This window comes from Bombus impatiens, unplaced genomic scaffold (genome assembly GCF_000188095.3).
Source record: "Bombus impatiens unplaced genomic scaffold, BIMP_2.2 scf_1055, whole genome shotgun sequence".
In the NCBI taxonomy this organism is placed as follows: Eukaryota; Metazoa; Arthropoda; class Insecta; order Hymenoptera; family Apidae; genus Bombus; species Bombus impatiens.
In genome coordinates this window covers 529,898-550,128 of record NT_177474.1, presented here as the reverse complement: position 1 = coordinate 550,128, position 20,231 = coordinate 529,898, and the positions used below count along the sequence as shown (strand labels likewise).

The 20,231-nt window shown below is 36.5% G+C and overlaps 3 protein-coding genes across 4 annotated transcripts; 1 reads left to right on the top strand and 2 right to left on the bottom strand.

The window, feature by feature from the left end:
• Positions 1-3,314: 3,314 nt before the first annotated feature.
• LOC100745510 (protein ERGIC-53) lies at positions 3,315-8,337 on the bottom strand. 2 transcript variants are annotated; one of them, XM_012391260.3, is made up of 11 exons: positions 8,122-8,337; positions 6,942-7,150; positions 6,407-6,463; positions 5,912-6,182; positions 5,723-5,822; positions 5,534-5,645; positions 5,283-5,457; positions 5,018-5,214; positions 4,754-4,947; positions 4,480-4,685; positions 3,315-4,388 (listed from the first exon to the last, which is right to left on the bottom strand). In XM_012391260.3, the coding sequence occupies exons 1-11, from the start codon at positions 8,244-8,246 to the stop codon at positions 4,352-4,354; spliced, it is 1,683 nt and encodes a 560-aa protein (XP_012246683.1). In that variant the 5' UTR covers positions 8,247-8,337; the 3' UTR covers positions 3,315-4,351. The 2 variants fall into 2 exon arrangements, with proteins under 2 accessions (XP_012246683.1, XP_003493244.2); XM_003493196.4 differs by having other exon boundaries at positions 4,195-4,388; positions 4,754-4,944; positions 8,122-8,336.
• A 335-nt stretch (positions 8,338-8,672) lies between these two features.
• LOC100745390 (vesicle transport through interaction with t-SNAREs homolog 1A) lies at positions 8,673-9,484 on the top strand. Its single transcript, XM_033323478.1, has 4 exons — positions 8,673-8,699; positions 8,771-9,118; positions 9,235-9,365; positions 9,469-9,484. Exons 1-4 carry the CDS (start codon positions 8,673-8,675, stop codon positions 9,482-9,484), a joined length of 522 nt encoding a protein of 173 aa, XP_033179369.1.
• Positions 9,485-9,527: 43 nt separating this feature from the next.
• Positions 9,528-20,203, bottom strand: LOC100745273 (long-chain-fatty-acid--CoA ligase 1). The gene is made up of 8 exons (XM_003493194.4): positions 18,912-20,203; positions 18,228-18,351; positions 17,696-18,032; positions 16,766-17,234; positions 13,321-13,611; positions 11,296-11,517; positions 10,810-11,127; positions 9,528-10,536 (listed from the first exon to the last, which is right to left on the bottom strand). Exons 1-8 carry the CDS (start codon positions 18,984-18,986, stop codon positions 10,399-10,401), a joined length of 1,974 nt encoding a protein of 657 aa, XP_003493242.1. The 5' UTR covers positions 18,987-20,203; the 3' UTR covers positions 9,528-10,398.
• Positions 20,204-20,231: the final 28 nt, after the last annotated feature.

Below are 20,231 nucleotides of genomic sequence, written 5' to 3'. Positions count from 1 at the left end.
GGGAAAAATTAAATTTAAATGAAATCTAACTTATAATTGAATCATTAATTTGATTTCTACGAATACAAATTATATTATTGTTAACGAATTGAAATATTAGTAAATTCCCGTATATATCGATAAGCAGAGGCGTGGCATTCGTTTTTTTTGATTTTGTTACATGTATTGATGTTGATTGCAATTTTACTTCTCTTTCTTCTCTTTTCTCTTCTTTCCTTCCATTTCCACCCCTCTTTTTACTTTGTATACCCTCTTTGCCGATCCTTCTCTTAAAGGAAAAGCTTGTTATTTTTTCTACCGTTTCGCTTTCTTCATCTACCCCTTCACTCTTTTTCCTTCTATTTCAATTTCTAAATAACATTGTGAAATGTTCATATCCGATTTAAGATATTCGACCGATATTCGGAAAATAAAAACATAACATCGTCATGCGCATCAATCCAAATCTATTCGTATCTTCTCCATAGAAAATAAATTTGATTAAGTTTATAAATGCCTGACATATTTTCATTCTCCCCTATGCATTTTTTGCAGAGTTTGTCATACTATCGAGTGCGACACGCCATTATATCGCAACGGGGGTAACTTTTGCTTACACAGTAAAGTGGCGATGATTTTTCTCTAAACTGTTATTTTAAGAGAGGCTGTTTTTTCATCTTTCGCCTTCCCAATGAATATCCATTTCGTTATGACAACAATCTGCATCTGACATTCGACGAGACGATATTTTCAAAGAACATTTGAAATTCTGAATCACATTTTCCAATTTAGTTATATCTGTATTAAGAAACATGCTTGTGGAAACCTTGGTGGTTGTAACTATATTTCAGTTTTGCATAACCTAGGGAAGAGTTCAAATTTAAATCAAATGGCAAATTTGGCAACGAATAACATAATAGGGAGAAAGAAATTTATCAAAAGCTCCAAAATAGAAAATTATAATAACCATTCCGTTGGTCATTTCAGCGAATCCTCTCCATTAATTCGCAAAAGCATCGAAGCGTCCTCGACAATTTTAATAACTCATGGTCATCGCATAACACCGTCGCCGCCAGTTTCCCCGTCAGCCATAAAACACTTTACAACTTTGCCAATAAAAAAGTTTCAACAATTCAACCCCCGTTCAAGGAGATCAATATCGGCTAGCGTGCGATTGGATCGTACCGCACCAATCGAGACTGTTGGCCGCAACAAGGGTTGAATTCTGCGGATTCTGCGCCACTAGATAACCGTTCTTATTGGTCACATTTTCACCAAAGGGGCTGGTACACCGTATCAGGGTGAAACATTCCCAGAAATGGACGATCCGAGTGAAATACAGCGAATTTCCAATTTTTACCTCACCCCTTACCGCGTTTTCTTGAACGCCCAGCATCTACGAGTACTTCCACGTCTCGATGAGCTTCTTTTGCTTTTTTCCTTTTTTTTTTATAGTCGAAATAGTCCGTGGAAGAAGATACGTCATTGGTTTTTCTTCGTATACGAAAGATGTGGCAAAATATTGGGTAACTGAATTTGGTACGTTCTTCTTCGTATTTCAAGGTATTGTCGTTAGTCAAAAATGAAACTTATCTATGAAAATTTAAACAAAATATAACAATTATCTATTATCAGTTTCTAGAACCGCTTATTCATTTTCACATCTGGCTTGCGCAATGATAAAGAGATATAATATCGTATATTCTGATCTAACGTGTTGTATCCTCGACTTCTGGTACTGCTTATTCGCTTTGCATTTCAATTATATCTGTTAAAAGACGTGTCAAATTTCTAGATTTGCATACAATATTTACGAATATAAACAACGTCCGTACGTCTGTATCTTATCTCACGTATCTTACGTGAACATTTTTATCAAGCACAGCGTTGCATATATAAGTTGAAATATCCGTTATAAAAAAGATAAAATAGTATCATTTTTTCAGCCATATGAAGACAGCGTACTTATCTCGTTGCAAATAAGCGTCAGTTTCTCTTTCCAAAAGCATCGTTTCAACTTTCATTGAATCATTCGCAAAATTTAACCACGACGCGTTTTCTCTCTATCGCCTCGTTTGACACTGATTGTTACAAAGTGTTTGAGTGTTCGCGAATGAATAAAAGATAGAATATTCGAACCTATAAATCACAAGTTTCGTAATCTAGAATTTATGTGACTTGGCTACTGAAACTTTTAAAATTCTGCCATTGCGTTATAAATTCGAAGAAGCGAACTTGAAGGAACCTCTGTCTATGACAGTGGTTCCCACAGGGTGCGCCGCCGCCGCTAGGCTAAGTACTTATCTACGATTTTTCAATATTTTTAATTGTATTACACATCTCTAATTTACTACAGTCTTGATACATATAAATACCTCTTCCGAGTAAATTTTACAATCTATAAACAAAGTGGATCAAAATATTTATACATTTTCTAAAGTACGCTGTGATTAAAGAAAGTTTGAGAACCACGGATAAGGAAAGAAACACTGAATCAAATAATGTATAACTAAATTAGAAACTTAATGAAAACTATCTCAATATAAAAAGCTACAAAATTAATATTATGCATTTGAATGTATTCTATCGTGAAACTTATGTTGTTGTATGTGCGAATTTTTGATACCGAATTAATAAATTTGTTGTTCCATAAGAATGTTAATTTTAAAAAATATTATTTTGTGATATACAACGTTAAACAAATATTTCTTTAGGCATAAGTGCCTGATAAATGGAATAATTCTCATCGAAATCAATAAAACTAGTAATCAAATAGCTTTAAGCTGATAAACAGAGCTGGACAATTCTATTTAAATAACAGTTTTATTTAATAGGTTATTTTTTAAATTTTGCTAAAAGCTTTATTAATTAGTTACGAAGCCTCACCGTTTTTCTGTTTCGTTGTTACGTTATAGGTTATAACCATGATACTTTAATTTACGCCTCTTAATATTTCACTTTTTATCTGGTTTCCTATACCGTTTCATCAGGGAGCTATATAGTACGAAAGAAAATTATATTTTATTTGTAAAGGAAATAAAAATGCAATTATTTGTACAAAAGACATTTGATAAAGTTTAACATATAATGTATGTTTTAAAACTTTACAGAATAATCACATACCCATATCCAATTCTTCAAAAATTGATAAAAAGACTCAGCAAAACCGTTGTGCAATTTGTTACATTACTCGTTACATCAGATTTCGATCGATCGCTTCAATCGTTTCGAGGATTGTGGTTGATCGATATATCACTTACAATTAGCTTTCAAATAATCGCAGTCTCGTACAAGTTTCTTTGAAGTTCAACTCGTTCATTAAACTTCAAATCATATTTTTTCGATTAGTAATTTTATTATCAGATATATTTCATTATACATTTACAATCTTCGATAAACTTTTACAAATGCAATAAGGTTGACAAGAATACCGAGTTTGCGGATAATTCGAGTTTGTTTTTCTCTACGCTTCTACTCGATACACCATATACACTTACAAAGTACGTATTCGATTAATAAAAACTTTTCTTATAATAGAGCTTCGGGGGCGTAGTGATTGTTCGACGTCGCTTTCCCACTCTGCCTTTTTACTTTGAATTCGATAGAGCCATATTACGGGTTTCTTATTTTTAATTTTAAGTATCTGACACGTTAGAAACGTGAAACTTACCTACACGCTCGATCGCTTAGGGGAATGTAGTACCAGATCGACAAATATCATAAGTAATATAATAAGAATTATTCTTGGGGAAAAAATTGTCTCAGCTTCCGTTATTCGATATGCCAATTTTCGATACGAAATTTGTATATAAACATTTATACGTTTTTTAACGTTACGATAAATCAATATGTAAAAAAACAATTATTTTTTAAAGAAAACTAGTTAAAAAAAAATGTGCACATAACACAAAGTATTTGTAATGAACGACGATAAAAGAATATATATCGTACACAACCGTCTAAACACAACAAAATTTGTCACATTCGAAGATCACTGAATATCAATGAGATATTAAATTATTTACCTCAATTTCGCGTCTACTTTCTGCCACTTTATATATATCTATGTCTATGGTTTACAATGACAAGAAACATATGACGCGTTGAGAATTATATTCAAAATGACTGAATTATACCATGCTGAGCATAATTAATGATTTCTTTTTTATCATACTTTAGGAGCATTGACTGCTCCTTATCATATCACGTTAGGTCTATCGTGGATGAAGAATGTGTTTATTGTACAAATGTTCAGCAAAAATGCACGTTTTACGAATACGATTAACAAGTGATAAAAATATTAAATCAGTACGCAAAGGTAGAAATTTATCTTTATACCCTTACTTCTGTACTATAGGATTGAAAACAAGCATTAGTACAACTTCTTCGCCTGTGCTTCTTTGTTGTCTCTGCAAACAAAAAGATGATTTAAGTTCGATAAATATGGCTACATCATCTATGTAAGACAAAGTAAATATTTAAAATAAAGCAAATATTTACCGGTACATGCTGTACGCTAGTAAAATTATCATCTGAACTGCCACAAAAAGTAAGAACATCGTTGTTGTTAAACAGCTCGTTGTTGGACAATCTGTTCCACCATTGTTTACTTTAGTGCTTATTTGCGTAATATCTCTTTTTAATGTATTAAGTCCATCTCGCATTTCCGAAATAAGTGAATGATAATCATATCCCATCGGCTGCACCTATATAATATTCATTTTTAGTTGAAAATATTACTGGAAAACTATCAAAATTAAATGTTAATAAACACCTGAGCGGTAGGACTTCGAGCCTGATTATTAAGAATAAGATCAGTCTTGGAATGCACCTCATTTATATAGGATTCTATTTGTTTTGCTGTACTTATTATATTTTTTTGATTATTTAATACAGTATCGACTTCTTGTCGGCGAATCGTATCAATAAGCTGTATTTGCCCTGGTTGGCCTCCCGCTTGCACACCTACTTATTTTATAGTTGCTAAATTTCCTATTTACATTTATGTTTAATTATCGATAATTCAACAAGACCTTACCACCAACTTGAAGTTGGGATATTAAACTTAAAGATCGCTCTTGTCTTCCAACTATTTCGTCGAGTTTCCTATTAAGTTCGCGCAGCGCATCGAACATTTGACTTTGACCAGAGAAAATTTGTCGCAATTCTCTTTGATTATCAGTTTCAAAATATTCTACAAATTCCTCTTTCTCACGATGTTCGTTTGGATGATCTCTGTCGAATTAAATTATTTTGTGAAAACACACCTTATACTTGAAATATGCTCGTGTAATGTTCTTTACCTCCTATACTCTTCTTTCTGTTGTTCCAATTTTTTCTGGTAATCCATATACTCCTGACTAAGCTTTTGTTGTTCAAGCTCAAGAGATACTTTATGCTCCTCAGTCCTCATCTGACCAGTAAGAAACAGAGAATGTGTTAAGAAATGTGAAACATCATGGTCATCGGCCAAACCACCTTAAATGAAACATTATAGAAAATTGTAATTATATTGAAATAAAGATTAACTTGATATTCTTCTTATAATAAGTACCAGTAGCAGCAGAGACACCAAAGTACCCTCCTTTTGGTAGAACAACATTTTCAACTCGGAAACATATTTCATAATCTTGTTCATTGTTTGTCATACCATTATGGAATAGCACCTTTAATTAAGCATTAAAAATTATATGACAAGTACAATAGCAAATAAGAATACATATAAATTTATAAATACACTTACTGTTAGAATGTTCTCATAATATTCAATTTTTGCTCTTGTAGCAAATGGCTTATTACGAAAATCTCTTAAGCAACCAGCAGATAGCTGTGTTGTACCATCGCTATATTAAAATCAAGGTAAAGAATCATTCATTGAAAATATTAATTAACACTAAAAACACTAAAAAATATAATAAGAAATGCAATTCACTTGGTATGATCAAAGCTTTCTGTGCCATCATTGAGGACTGCCATGATGTAAGGGTTGTTGTGTTTATTGTCATTGTCAAAGGAGTCAAAAAAAATTCCAAGACCTTTCCATTGATCAGAACTACCAAAGACAGTGCCATTATAAGCACCCTTTTCAGCAGTGTACCAAAAGGCTAAACCATCCGCTCCAATTCTTCCCCTTCCTGTTATTCTGAATATTAATTCAACTTCCCACCAATTAAAGGTAACAGGCTGTTTCACCCATATCGCACCTAAATATTATTTTAAATTCAAATATCATACCACTTTTTATTAATATAAAAGGATTATATCATGTTAACTTCTATTGACCATATGCCTGATATAATAATATTGGATGTCATATAATAACTACCAAGTGGCAGTTTAAAATATCTTTATTTGCATTAAGAAATAATCTTTATTATGATTGAAGAAAATTAAAAATAGAAGTTAATAAAATCAATTTTTCACATACCTTTCTGGCTTCTCAACGATGGAGCAACTCTAACGTTTTCTGCGCTAGCAATTGCATCTGAAATAAAGATGATATTTGTTGTAAATGATAGAACAATAAAAAATTACTTATAAAACAATATATGATATACCATATATTCATGGATATATACCAATATACCATAAATTCATGGATATGATAATAAACTTCTATATATCATAACATTGAATTATAAAATTGAATTCCTACGTATAAAAACATATTTCGAACAATTACCTGTGTTTAAATGTTTAGAATAAACTAAATTAGTATTTCAAGTGTAAATAACAACATGTACATGTGTTGTGATTGTTGAAATTTCACCAAATTTTACCAAGTAAATATCATCATTTTAATGCATAAATTCATTCAAGAGCATGAAATTCAATTAAAATTGGAATTTCTAAACAAAATAATAGCGTTTTCCATTTAAATAATCAAAAAGCCGACTATAAGAAAAGAACATACGGCAGTATTTTATAACACGCGTAATTGGTTAGGTTGATACTTTACTTACTTCCTCCGTATTCCCAAAAAGGCACGCTCCCATCTTTTTGTGCGAGATACGGTGGCTTAAACGAGTATTTATATTCGAATTTTCGATGGGGCGTCTCACCGAGAACCGCATAAATTACACAAAATACATGAAAAATTAAAAGCCACCTCACCTCGGCGGCCATCTTCATTTCGACTGTTGAATCGAAAGTAGATTGACCGTAGTCGACTCTGCAACCAGTTAAAACGATTGGTAGTACTCTCTATGAATTCTTCTTTTGATTGGTGTATTACCAATGACGTGTCAATTTTGTAGCCATATTTCGAAGACTTCACCCTCCACTACTGTTGTATTATTTTACTGCTATTATAACTTTTTATTTTCTTATGATATTCGACTTGGTAAAAGGATCACATAGAAGTTTATTAGTTTCCTACCATGAGCCTTATGTTTCTCTGTTTTTTGAGGACGTGTCATAGAGAAACATGGCGTTATAATGAATCAAGTGTCCGGTAGATTTAACAATGAATAAGGAATTTATCAATGAACGTCATTCGTCTAGAATTGCACGAATGCAGCTTTTGCAGAGTAAACAGTTTTAAAAATTATTGATAAAACTCTGTGACGATATATGATTCAACTATAGATCCTTTAGACAGTACAAAATAGCATATACATTGAGGAATTTTTTACTAAACGTGTTAAGTACATATATATTTTTAGTATTCTTATTGCACATATTTAATTATGTAAAAATAAAACTGTTATTTCATTGTTGCTGATAAAGCGAAAGTTTCGAAATCGCTGATGTATCACTGATAAAACTTGCTTATCCTTGTATTCGATCGTATCTTTAAATTTTACAAACTTCAATATGTACAATACCAGAGAGAAAATATAATCCCTACGAATATTAACAAGCTTGTTTAAAATAGGTATGTAAATAGTTCATGCAGACACAAACGTATAATTTACAAATCTTTCAAATATATTGGAGTATATGTAAGTATATAAAAAACTAAAGCATATTAATATTTCATATGATTATTTTATTGTTTCTATTTTCTGTTTAAGCAAAAAGGTCGATACAATATATGATACGATATGATACAAAAATCAGCTATTTATGTAACTTTTAATATGTACATATCTATTTTTTTCCATGTAGAGAATGATTGCAAATACAAAGCCAAATACATACATTTTCTCAGCTGATTTCAGAACGCAGCTGTTACCAGTTATTCGATGTGTAATCTCTAATAGTGAACGTCCTCTTTTCCATATATCCGTCTCCAATGGAAATACGTTCAAGATGGCGTCGCTCATTGACAACTATGAGCAACAATACGCCGTTTTGACAGCTGACATTACTGCAAAAATTGGTAGAATAAGAACACAAAGCGGCAGTAAGTACGATCAAAACAGAATCATAGTGGTTCTCTTATTGTGGAGCACAAATCGTTGTTTTTAAAGTGAACACTGTCTATCCTCTGGCATTATTAAACAACAATAATCGATACACGTGACGTAATTTACAGATGAGAAAAGGCTGTCCATTCAAGATGTGGATAGGCAGATCGAAGAGGCTCAAGAACTGGTAAAATGAAATATTTATTTTGTCTTCTATTTTAAAATCATTCTAATACATCAAAGTTTCAACTTGCTAAAAAATTCCGAAAGTTTATATTTTCAGTTTTAGGGTTAGAATGAAATTGATTTTTCATTTTTATTTTGCATATGAAAATAAGTAGAATGAAAGGATCATATATTTTAACGACAGTATTTAATCAAAGACCGAATAACTATATAAAGTTTTGATAGTTTCTGTTGTTCTTATGTTTGACCTGTAGCTCGAGCAAATGGAATTGGAGGTTCGTGGGGTGAATGGTGCAGCACGTGATCGCTTGCGCGGTCGAGTAGAGAGTCATAGGGCAGAATTAAAACGATTGACACAAGAATTTCAATCAGCCAAAAAGGCAAAGGATGAAAGTATTGAAATAAGCAGGGAAGATTCATGGGAGAATAATATTACAGAGGACCAGAAAAAAAGATTATTAGATACCTCGGAACAAATAGACCGCACAGGTAGAACTTTACAGAATGGATATCGAATGGTATTAGAAACAGAAGAAATTGGTTCTCAAGTATTGAAGGAACTGCACGAGCAAAGAGAGACGATTCAAAAAGGAAGAGCAAGGGTAGGATATTAGTTTGATCTTATATGTATATATTATATAAATATACATACATATATATAAATTTGTTACTGTTACAATGTTATTATTAATACGATAATATAATTTATTTGTTCTAGTTACGAGATACGGATGCAGAGCTAGGTCGTGGTTCACGTTTACTCTCGGGAATGATGTTTAGAAGTCTTCAACAAAGAATTATTTTAGCAGTAGTGGGATTAACGCTTATAATTGTTGCTTGTATTGTCATGTACTATAGCTTTAAATCTAAAAGCTAAAGACGAAAGTAGAACGAACGTTTTGGTCGGGAGATATTGGTTCAGAAGCCATATTTAATATTCACTCAATTTCAGGTATTATGATTATTGAATACAATGTTTGTTAGGGGATTATTAAATTACACACGAAGGAATGTTATATATCATCCTTTCATTGATGTTTTCACTCATTTGGAGCATTTAGTATCATTATGATTTAAGCCTTCTATGCTCACTAATGTTAATCACAGTTCCGTATGGATTCAATATATATTTAATGTTACCACACAAGAAGAAACGCTTAAATATGACAGAATTACGTCAAACAGTGAGAGAAAAGTTCTAATGTATTATTAATAATTATAAAAAGTTAATCTGTCCAGCGCCATATGTGAACATTGTTCACAGAAACGGAATTTATTAAAATGTTCCCATGTATTTAGAATCATCTTGTAGTACGTTTTTAAGTTGTCCGGTTTTGCAATCTATTTATTACATTAATCTCAAGTTCGTTTTACACATTGCACATATACCCGATTGCATTTTACGGTAATAAATGATTATTTGTTTTTAAATATCCTACTTTGTACTAGATCATAATTCAGAATTCATTTGACTATTGTTATCGATAAAAATATACATCTATAATGTACCGTTAAGTGTGTCATAAAGGCGGTAATAATTTGTATCAAAATACAGGAATAGGGAGACGAAGAAATCTGTAAATACACGCGACAAATATCGAAGGATGACTATAGTCAAGAGAAAACGAGACGCACCTAATAATAACACATTTTATTATAATGTTATCGATTATCTAAATAGCCTAAACGGTGCTTTTCTTCTGCTTTTTTTTTGCGCCTCTATGTAATTGTGAAGAAAATGATATAATAAAGTATCGCGGGGTAACAAATATTCGATGGCGGAAGTGATTTCTCTATGAATGCGACGCAAACGTGTCTCGATTTTTCGCGTTGCTGTTCTCGATGCTAAAGAAAACAGAATCAAAGACAATGCTCAGTCTAATCAGTCCAAATGTCGATAGAGATCTTCTATCTGCGGTTTGAAGTAGTCTTTCAACTGAGGTCGTTTCATTTTCAATGTTGGTGTAAGAAGGCCATTTTGTACGGAGAACGGATCCGGATGTAAATAAATATCTTTCACCTGATATAAACAGAAATGATAGTATTGTATATAACTTTCAAACTGCGTCAATGATAGAAGTTACTTCGAAATTATTTCACTTTACAGTAAAATTTTTATCCTTTAAACGTTACGTGAGCGGTGCGTTTAAAGGTCTTGGGTACTTTAGTCGAAAAATATTTTTAACTGTTACGTCGATAAAAAAGACCTTGCTTTTTTGTTTTCCTTTATGCGCGCAAACAAATGAAAGCAAATTAATTTTTTTAAGTAAAAATATTGGCAGATTTTTCCCACCTGTTCGAAAGATTTGAGACCGGCTTCTTTTCCCCACGAAAGCATGTCGTCCATGATCAACTGTTTGACTTGCGGATTAGCACATAATACGCTGAGTGTACCTGGTATACCGTTCTCTACCGCCCAACATTTTACAACATCTACGTGTGGTATTACTATTCCTACAACGCAAGATTTTAGGGATTCCCCATGGAGGAACACTTGATGAACATATTGACTGCGTAAATAAATATTCTCGATTTTCTCTGGAACTATGTACTCTCCTTGCGAAAGCTTGAAGGTGTGTTTCCTTCGATCGATTATTTTAAGTGTTCCGTTCTAGAAAGAAAGAATCGTATTAATCTGATTAATTCAAATAGAAAATATCGAAATAGTAATAAAAGTATAATAGTAGTAATATTCTATTTGTAACAAAAAATTAATTCGAACTTGCGTTGAGCCAGATGTATCATAAGAAATATGTTTAATTATATCGTTTCCTCTTACAGGTAACCACATGCCAACGTCACCGGTATGATGCCAGCCGAATTCATCGATAACTTGAGCGGTTCTTTCGGGATCCTTGAAGTACCCTACGAAAACGTTGGTGCCTTTTACGCACACTTCGCCTTGATTCTTCTTCGCAAAGTATTCCATTTCCGGAACGTCCACCAATTTAATGCAGCAACAAGGGACTGGTGGACCTACATGTTCTGGTACATGATCGCCCTATAATAATAACGCATAAAGGTAGATAAATTCAGATTCTCGCTATTAGATATCGAAAACATTTTTAGCTAATTCTTTAATCGTATTTTTAACATTGTACGTTTTTAAACTGATAATTCATTCGGGCGAATGCTTCGTAATTACTTGAAACATTCGCTGCAAATATTGTTAAGCTGCTGTGTAACGTACTATGTAAATCGAATAAATCTGCAAATCAACATACGTACGAGAAATATGTAAATTTGGTATTTTTGTACGATTGCAACAATAAGTCTACCAGTTATCAGTTTAAACACTGAAGTAGAAATTATAAATTACGAATATCTTATCTAACTTATATAATTTACATCGAACTGTTCGTTATAACGGAATGTCAGTTACGACACATAGTAAAACCATATTTTACACAGAACGGCTATTTGTTATCGCGAGCTGAGCAATTATTTATTCTATGCCATCACTCGGCATTACACCGTGTACCGTAGTACGCCGAGTATTTTACAAATGTTCTCTTTTTAACGTAATTTAGACCATAATGACTTTGTACAGAGTGATAGAATATTTGACAGTAGTTGTAGACGCGTATGCATACATATATTTACACGGTCGATCGTGATGATTTACCAAGTGACGTGATTTACCACGTGCTTTGGCGCGTGGTTGCAACATTTTTTTCTCGCCGGTCTGCCCGACAAGAATATACCTATGCCCGCGTATAAATAATAGCTGGTTTCGTCTAGCCACGTATAATACATCGATACCTGTAAATATGCCAAGAATAGCGACCACGCGTGTCACTTGATCGTTGTTCGATTGAACTCGATCGAAATCGAATGATCTCATCGCGTGTTCACCATTGTTTCCTCGACTTGTCTCCACTTAGAGGCTATCAATTCCAACGAAGAGAAAAAATCAGTTTTAACAAGCGAATTTTCCATCGAAATTAAATTATTATTTATTATTCGCAAATCAAACGCTGCACGAATCCTTTGCGTAAACATCGTATTTTAAATTGACGATAACTTTCGGATAATTTATTTTTTTAACACAAAATGGCTTGCTTTTCTAGCTGGCTGAAATCTGTAACCCGCGATTTATAAGGTCAGCGAGTGCACGAGCGATTTATTTACGGAGCATTTATTGACCGGCTCTTTCGCCGTAGAGATACGGCTATGTATCCGTTTCGAGTTGAAACGTCTGTTAACGTACCCCGTTTATTCCCCTCATTGCATTCCATTCACTACATGTATATGTATAGTATTACTCGAGTAAGAAACGGTTAAACGACAAACGTACTTTGAGGTAACTGCATGTCTTCGATTGACACGTTCAGCTATGTGCAACACGTGGAATCGGAAGGAAGAGAACTAATTACATATCGTTTAAAAAGGTTTCCGATTTAACAAATTAATACTTTTCACGATAAAACGAATCGTAGATTCAAATAACGGTACCATAAAAAATTACTGGCGTTAAAATTAACATCTTGTTAACTGTTAGTCTGAATTATCTTGTTTACGTCGAGTCAAATGATACATTTATCTAAATTTCTGTTTCACGTTCCCAACTAATTAACTAATTAATCTCTTGTTAGAGCGAAACATAGAAATTAATTGTTTCTTTAGCGGGTGTTAAGCGCCGAGTGTCTAGTACCATTAACACCGATCAATGATCGATCGCTTAACGCACGAATTAATCAAGTAAAAAAAAAAAATATGGAAAACGTAAAGCGAAATTTGTGCGATACACTTAAGGACGTATAAACATTTACAGTCCAGTGATTAGCGCTTGAACCATTCTAACCTGGACGGTAAGAGTGATCGGTGCACCGCACTCGGTCTGACCATATCCCTCGACGACTATACAGCCGAGAGCGCATCTGGTGAAGGTGAGAACGTTGCCCGCTAATGGAGCAGATCCAACGACCATCAGCCTCAACCTGCCTCCTGTCGATTCCTTGATCTTCGCGAAGGCCAGCTTGTCCCACACGCTGTTGTTCCTGATGATCCCTTTCTTGATCTCTGCCTCCTTCGCCCGCATACCCAGGCTAAATACCAGCCTCTTCAAGCACGAACTCTGAAGTTCAGTTTGGACCTGCAAAATGCCGATTGGTGACTATGCCTGCTATATTTAACGTGGTTGATCGAGCGATCCAGCTTGGTGGTGGACTGTTTTCGCGAAGAACACTGGCAACCGGCGGGTGAACGAGTTACAATAGAGCTCCATTTATATACCCGAAAAGAAATTTTAGATGATGCTCGATCGACACGTTCTTAAAGTGAAACGAGATCTCTCGCTTTTCCATGTCGGAACAGTCGAGCATAGAAATCGTCTTTCTAGAGCTGTCAGCTCTGAAATTCGAGGAGTTTGCTCGAAACGTTAGAGATGGAGAATCGATCTTTTTGATGTTTCTGTACTAATGAGACAGACTTGTTTACCAGGGAGTTCAATTTCTGGCTTGTACGGTTGTTACGGTTTATTCCAAACCTACTTTCGAAATATTTATTTTTGAATCTTAACTGTGCGTGAGTGGACGATTTCCTTGAAGAAAAGCTGTTTACTGGCATCGATGAGTTACGTGATCGCGCGATGATACGCCTTCAGAATGCTCGTTTGGGTAGTTTGTCAGTTTTGTGTAATAGGAGATTTATGGAGTATGGGAGCTTTATATAGATTTTACATCTGTGTTTCCGTTCCATATGGTTGACGTATTAATTCGAATAATATTCTAATAAATAAATAAATAAAATTTGATTAATATAATATTGAATAATCAACGTATTTTCTATACAACTGTCATCGTCGTTCTTTGGAATCAGAGGAAAACATCGAGCCTATGCTAGTGGATAAAGCGCACTTTCAAGTGTTGCATTAATTTACGGCTCTAAGTAAAGTCATGCCATCTGGCTATTTTTGCGAATATATTCGCCCGTAGCACATTCAAGAACAGAATAGAGTTATGCGTTTTTGCACGGATTACGTGTTACGAACGTGTCGAAAGCAGTAATCTTTATACTAGATATTAAAATTATCTCGTTGAAAGATAAATAAGAAAATTGCGATGTCTTTATAAATTCTCGTTAATAGACTGTATCGCTATGTCAACTGTCAAGTCTGGTATTAATCGTAGCGGTAGCGGATTTTTGCCGAATCTAATATTCGAGAAATTTTGTGCTACATTTTATATCCATTCTTGCTCCAATTATTATTATTGTATTTCGATTTCATCGAATTTGTGAAACGAGAGAAAATATGTGTACATATTCATTCACATCGCGAATTTGATACGTAGATTTATTATGAAAGCATAAAATGCACGAATTCCATTCATTCGGGATATCAGGGTCACGGTAGAAGATGGAACTGCCTCTCCACCTGTTTCGTCGCGCTATCCCTGTCATCCTCGATCTGGTTCTGCCAGTACTGTCTCAAAATGTATTACGTAACATTGACCTTAATAAAATGCGACTTTATATTCTTACGTGTGCACTTCGTGTCGATGTACTATCGCGAAAATATTTTCGTTTTTAAAGCGCAAAAATCTTCCTAGAAAAATATATATGGAATTAAAATCTGTAATCGATTATTCTTGTGTTATCGAAACACTTTTAATTTCATTCGTAATAGCAACGAGATGAATAGGATCCTATCCGGCGTAATTTGTTTTCAAAAAGATTTGTAATGTTTGGAAGTGAACGAAGGTAATAAATCTTTGCTAACAATGTTTAAGTTTCCATAAATCAACGAATGCTAAACTTTAAAAAAATAAGCTTACCATTAAATAAGAATTATTTAAAATATTATCTGCTGATTCATACGTTTCTCATAAGTCTGTTGATCCTCGTAGACTTATACTCGATAGACCAAGAACCATACATTTACAACTAAAAGACCACTTTCTGTCAAAGAATATGTAAAGCGAAACTTGCTAATCCCGTTTGATTAATCGGAAGCTGAAGGGATATCCATAAATCGTCCAAGTAGTTGCAAACGGAATATAAATCGATGTATGTTTTAACAAAAAATTTTTCCTAGACCATCGATGATCTCGGATAGCTACGATACCAGTCGTCAAATATATATATATATATTCTAAATTTCCTAAAACGCAGCTTCTTTTCGCGAGGATTTAAGACACTCGTAAAACGAGTACATTTTCTCGCGACATGGAATACGTTAATCGTCCATCGATCTGAAAATAGACAAGGAAAGAGGGTTTATTATTTCGACCGTGAGCAGAGATACGTGTACGTAGAAGACATTCGCGCGAAACAAACACATCTGGATAATTTCGCTAATGCAACTGTCCATCAAACTCGAATGTAGCCGAGGCGACTCGTGATATTCGTCAAACTATTTTTAGCCACCGGTACAAGGGGAAATTCATTAAGCGTTTCACAAGATGACCGATCTTGTCTGCCGATAAATTGTCCGGGAATAAATTACTTAGCGCGTATTCTTGCACTCCGACACCTTCGTCAAGGGTAAAAATATCACTTCACTCGTAAATCGCTACTCGTTGGAGACGAACGAGTCACGAATTCCACGACTTCCGTGGGACGCGATTTCCTACGCCCTACGGGTTATCCGTCCTTGCATCTCGATGAGCACACTCTAAAATATCTTTTTCGATTCTCCGGTAACTTTGATCGCCAAGAATACCACTTGAACATTCGCCACTACCACCCAAATGGTAAACACGGAATAGAAATTTTCTAAACACATCCGCGTCAAGTATTTTGTTTAGATAATTATATTTGCAGCTAGCGGAACTTTTCGTTTAGTGCTATTTTCGACCAAGTGCGTGGAAAAGTGTTTTACGAACGTTTGGAAAAGAAATATCAGAAGGAAGGCACAAGGTTTCGTGGTAAGTAGTAATAAACATAAATTAATCTCTTCTTCGAACAGTTACACCTGTCTCAGGATATTTTAAGTTATAAGTTACTACATCGCTGTTTTATTTGCGTAATTGTTTTTACTTGTTTGATTTATGAATATAATTACGAAGGCGAAGCGCAAGTGCGCGTTTTTCACTAACGATCTGAATATTGGTTATTTCGAAAATCAACTTCCACTTCAACCACACCGGTAATTATCGTGCTGGTTTCGTGGCAAATTGCGCGAACAAAACTAGAAACAATGGATTCAGTGTATATTTACCAGCGTCAGGTGGTAGCAGAATAAGTTGGAAACGAACAGGTACGAGGTGATTGGGAAATGGGTAAATTTCGTAAGCGGTTGTGCTCACCTTGTCGTACATTCGATTCAACAGTCTCGGCACCGCTGGCATCACGGTAGGCCTCAAGGCTTTCATATCATCGGGCAACCTTTTGATGTCACCGCTGTAGAAGCCCACGGACGCGCCCACCATGTACATGCCGTTCTCGCAGCATCGTTCCAACATGTGCGCCAGGGGCAAAAAGCTGATCATCGTATCCTTGTACGAGGGCCTGTGCTCGCCTAATTGTATCAAAACCGCGCTTATACTCGCCATCACGTTCTGATGCGTCAACATCACGCCTTTCGGATTGCCCGTGGTCCCGGACGTATAGCATATGGTGCACAGATCCGTCGTCTTGGGCGGAACTTCCGGATGATTTTTTTGGGCACCGATACGTTCTACTTCCTCGAACTTGAACAACTCGACGCCGCGGTTCTTCGCCCTCTGGTTCGTCGCTTGTCTCGTCTCTTTTATCACCACCATTTTCCTTAGACATCTGAAATGAAAGACAGTTATCCGATCGGTCGAGTCCAGTCAGGGGATAAGCGAGATTCGGCTTTGTTCGTACGAACTTCTGCGATGTACTTTATATCGATCGTGAAAATCTAGTCTAGTTTATTACGTTAAATGGAAATTGCGGTAAAAAGTCACGTTGGTTTAGCGTGCCAAGATGTCTCAGGACATTGCACGGAAACGTTTAAATTTGTTTGCGATACCACGCGAGATTTGTAAATCGTGTCGCGCGTCGATGCTGTAAAAAATGCGTTTATATCGATTCGTGGCATACTGCCACTGCAACAACCCAACTATCACGCTCTCGAGTGATCGGAATTGTAACTTGTATCACTGTCTGGTCGAAAACACGTTGAAACGTTCCGTCTTCGATTCTTTTAACGCAAGAGGCTTACGTTCGATAAAATTACGCTTCTCGAACAAATTCCGACAAAGGGCACGTACCTCGGCGCCTTGTCGAGCAGCAAATTGCACTTGCTGTCGTTCTCGCAGACGACTAAATTGATCTCAGCCTGGTTAATGATAAAGGCACAGGCATCAGGGCCCAGTGTGTCGTACAAAGGCACTACTGCCAACGAGTACGTGTAGCAAGCCTGCTCGGCGAGGATCCATTCCGGACAGTTCTGACTGTAGAGACCCACGAGTGCGTGCGATCCTGGCATCAGCCCCAAAGACACTAAGCCAGAACCGAAATTCTTCGCCCTGAGCAGGGTCTCGTTGTAATGTAGCCACTGGTACGGTTTGTTTGGTCCATCCCGCCAGCCAAGACAGGGTCCGTTGTCTGTGTGTCAAGAAGACCAGCTAACGAATAATAACCACGTACGTCCGGAAGAGGTCGCGCGTATTTACGAAAATGAGAATTTGTCAAGTCACGCGTCTATCGAAATCGTAGTCCCGTGTGACGGAATAGACGCGAAAACGAGACCATTCGCGTGTTAACGATTCGCAAACCAAGCTGGGTTGAGTTCAAACTTACTGGACTCCTTGGCGCCTTTGCGGAAACCATCGTACAGAGTCCTTGTATCCTCGTACAAGAAGCTCACGAACTTTCCCTCCTTGCTGTCCTTATAAAACCTCGACACTTTGATCAGGTCAGTACCCTGCAAAACACACACGTTTGCGCACGTGAAATCCGACGTATGTTTTTCATCGTTATATAACGGAATGCCAAGTGCAAATCTAAGAATATCGGATACGTCGTGCGACGGGGATATTGCATGGCACGTAGACGCAATGGGGTGGTACGTCCAAGTATCGACCCGCCCTCGAGATCACGAAACCCCTACGATGGAAAGCGACCGTCGCTCGAGCTTCGTTTTCCTGCTTTTCCTTCCACCATTCTTCTACCGCCTTTGCGACGATTCGACGTCGCCAAGTCGCTTGTGCAACAAGTCTGCCCACCTACACACGCGCGTGCTTCGACATCGGACAGGCTGGCCCGTGGATTTCATCAGAACCTTCTATGGCCTAATGCGTATCGGCCATTTGTTGCGGGGATAAACCAGGAGAAATGGTTTTGTATCGCGGTTATCTGTTCACGATTTTCTAAGATCTAACTTAGCATGCCGTCAGGTGGTCCCGAAGATGGTGAAGAACGAAAGTTAATGGGACGGTTTGAACAGGGAACCGATCGAATCGGAGAACTAAGAAAACACTCCACCTTGACTGTGTCGGACTGATCGCTGATGTCGATCGGTGGTCGAAGAGGCGGAGGGGAGAAACAACTGGACGTCATAATCTCGAGACGATCGATGAACGCTGCACAGAGAAAGCGCGCTGCACGAGCGGCCACGGGCCGACGTCCTGCTCCTTTTCAGCTGAAGATCTTGCCCGGGATACGCACGGTCACTTGAAACGAGACGAGGGCCCGTACAGGCCACGGGATCGACACCACCTCTTCAATGTCGGAGCTCACCTCTCAATCACTTTGCTTGTCAGAAGTGCTACTGCTGCTGCTGCTCCACCGAGAGGAGCGGCTGCTATCAGTAGCTCGCACATAAGACTAGCTGCTCATCTCTCTACGACGATCTTCGACTATATTTAAATATAGTGGACCGCTGGTGGAGCGAGCGTCGTCCTCAACAGCCACCGAACTTGTTGGATGATCGCCAGCGAAAAAATCGATCAACCCATCGGACTTTAACGTCGAACGAGCTGGCTGAAAGCGCTCGTTAAAGATTCTTCCGTGAACGACGACAGCCGCTTTTTCAACCACCACTGATTAATGTAAGCGTTCCAGTCGATGCAAGCGATTTAAGAAGAGTCAATATCGATCAAACGTTAGACGTTAAGTGTGGCTTGATCTTCCTGCATCTGCGTTTTCCGACGAGTCGCTTTCGTTGATGCTTGCGGCGCTCTGCAGTGGCTAAGATTGATTTACGACGAACCGAATTGAATTACGATTTATAGAGACTAAATATAACGATCGAAAATCGATCGAATTTTTATCAAAGGTGTATCAAAGGTAACATACTACTTCAAATATTATTGATCGCCCGAGAGCACCCTGAAAGATCGGGATGGGACGTACAGACGTTCTTGGAGATGATGTTGGTGATTTCCAAGTGTTTGCTTTTAAAAATAAATTTAACAGTTATAAATTAGACAGTTATTATGACGACGATACGATGATAACATTATGCCATCCTTCCACGCTGTGGATCTATTGCCTAAGCTATCTTTCCGAGGCCTATCGCTTCAATCGATACGTACTTTGAAATCTTTCCAAAATCAACGTTGAATATAGAGAGGAATATAAGGTATCTTGTTTCTCACAACAATGATCTTAGTATAAATATAGTTAGTTTGAATTTCCTAATTAATCAAAAAATCCCATTGTGAAAATTAACTCAAGGAACATGTCATATAATTGATGTTTGGACCGACTTGCACACCGCTATGATTCATAGCGCACCATCGAACTCTCGGACTAGCCTGGAGGTCGAGTGGCAGTCTGTCGATGATAAGGACATTCCAGCAG

Excerpts from the sequence above, each read along its gene's own strand:
- LOC100745510 (XM_012391260.3), bottom strand. The coding sequence starts at position 8,246 with ATGAGCGACGCCATCTTGAACGTATTTCCATTGGAGACGGATATATGG. Across the intron at positions 6,183-6,406 it reads ATCGTTGAGAAGCCAGAAAG|GTGCGATATGGGTGAAACAG; the intron begins GTATGTGAAAAA and ends AATAATATTTAG. Across the intron at positions 5,458-5,533 it reads TGGTGTCTCTGCTGCTACTG|GTGGTTTGGCCGATGACCAT; the intron begins GTACTTATTATA and ends GTTTCATTTAAG.
- LOC100745273 (XM_003493194.4), bottom strand. The coding sequence starts at position 18,986 with ATGACGTCCAGTTGTTTCTCCCCTCCGCCTCTTCGACCACCGATCGAC. Across the intron at positions 11,128-11,295 it reads ACGTTGGCATGTGGTTACCT|AACGGAACACTTAAAATAAT; the intron begins GTAAGAGGAAAC and ends CTTTCTTTCTAG. Across the intron at positions 10,537-10,809 it reads GTCTCAAATCTTTCGAACAG|GTGAAAGATATTTATTTACA; the intron begins GTGGGAAAAATC and ends TGTTTATATCAG.
- LOC100745390 (XM_033323478.1), top strand. The coding sequence starts at position 8,673 with ATGAAAGGATCATATATTTTAACGACA. Across the intron at positions 8,700-8,770 it reads GATCATATATTTTAACGACA|CTCGAGCAAATGGAATTGGA; the intron begins GTATTTAATCAA and ends TTTGACCTGTAG. Across the intron at positions 9,119-9,234 it reads TTCAAAAAGGAAGAGCAAGG|TTACGAGATACGGATGCAGA; the intron begins GTAGGATATTAG and ends TATTTGTTCTAG.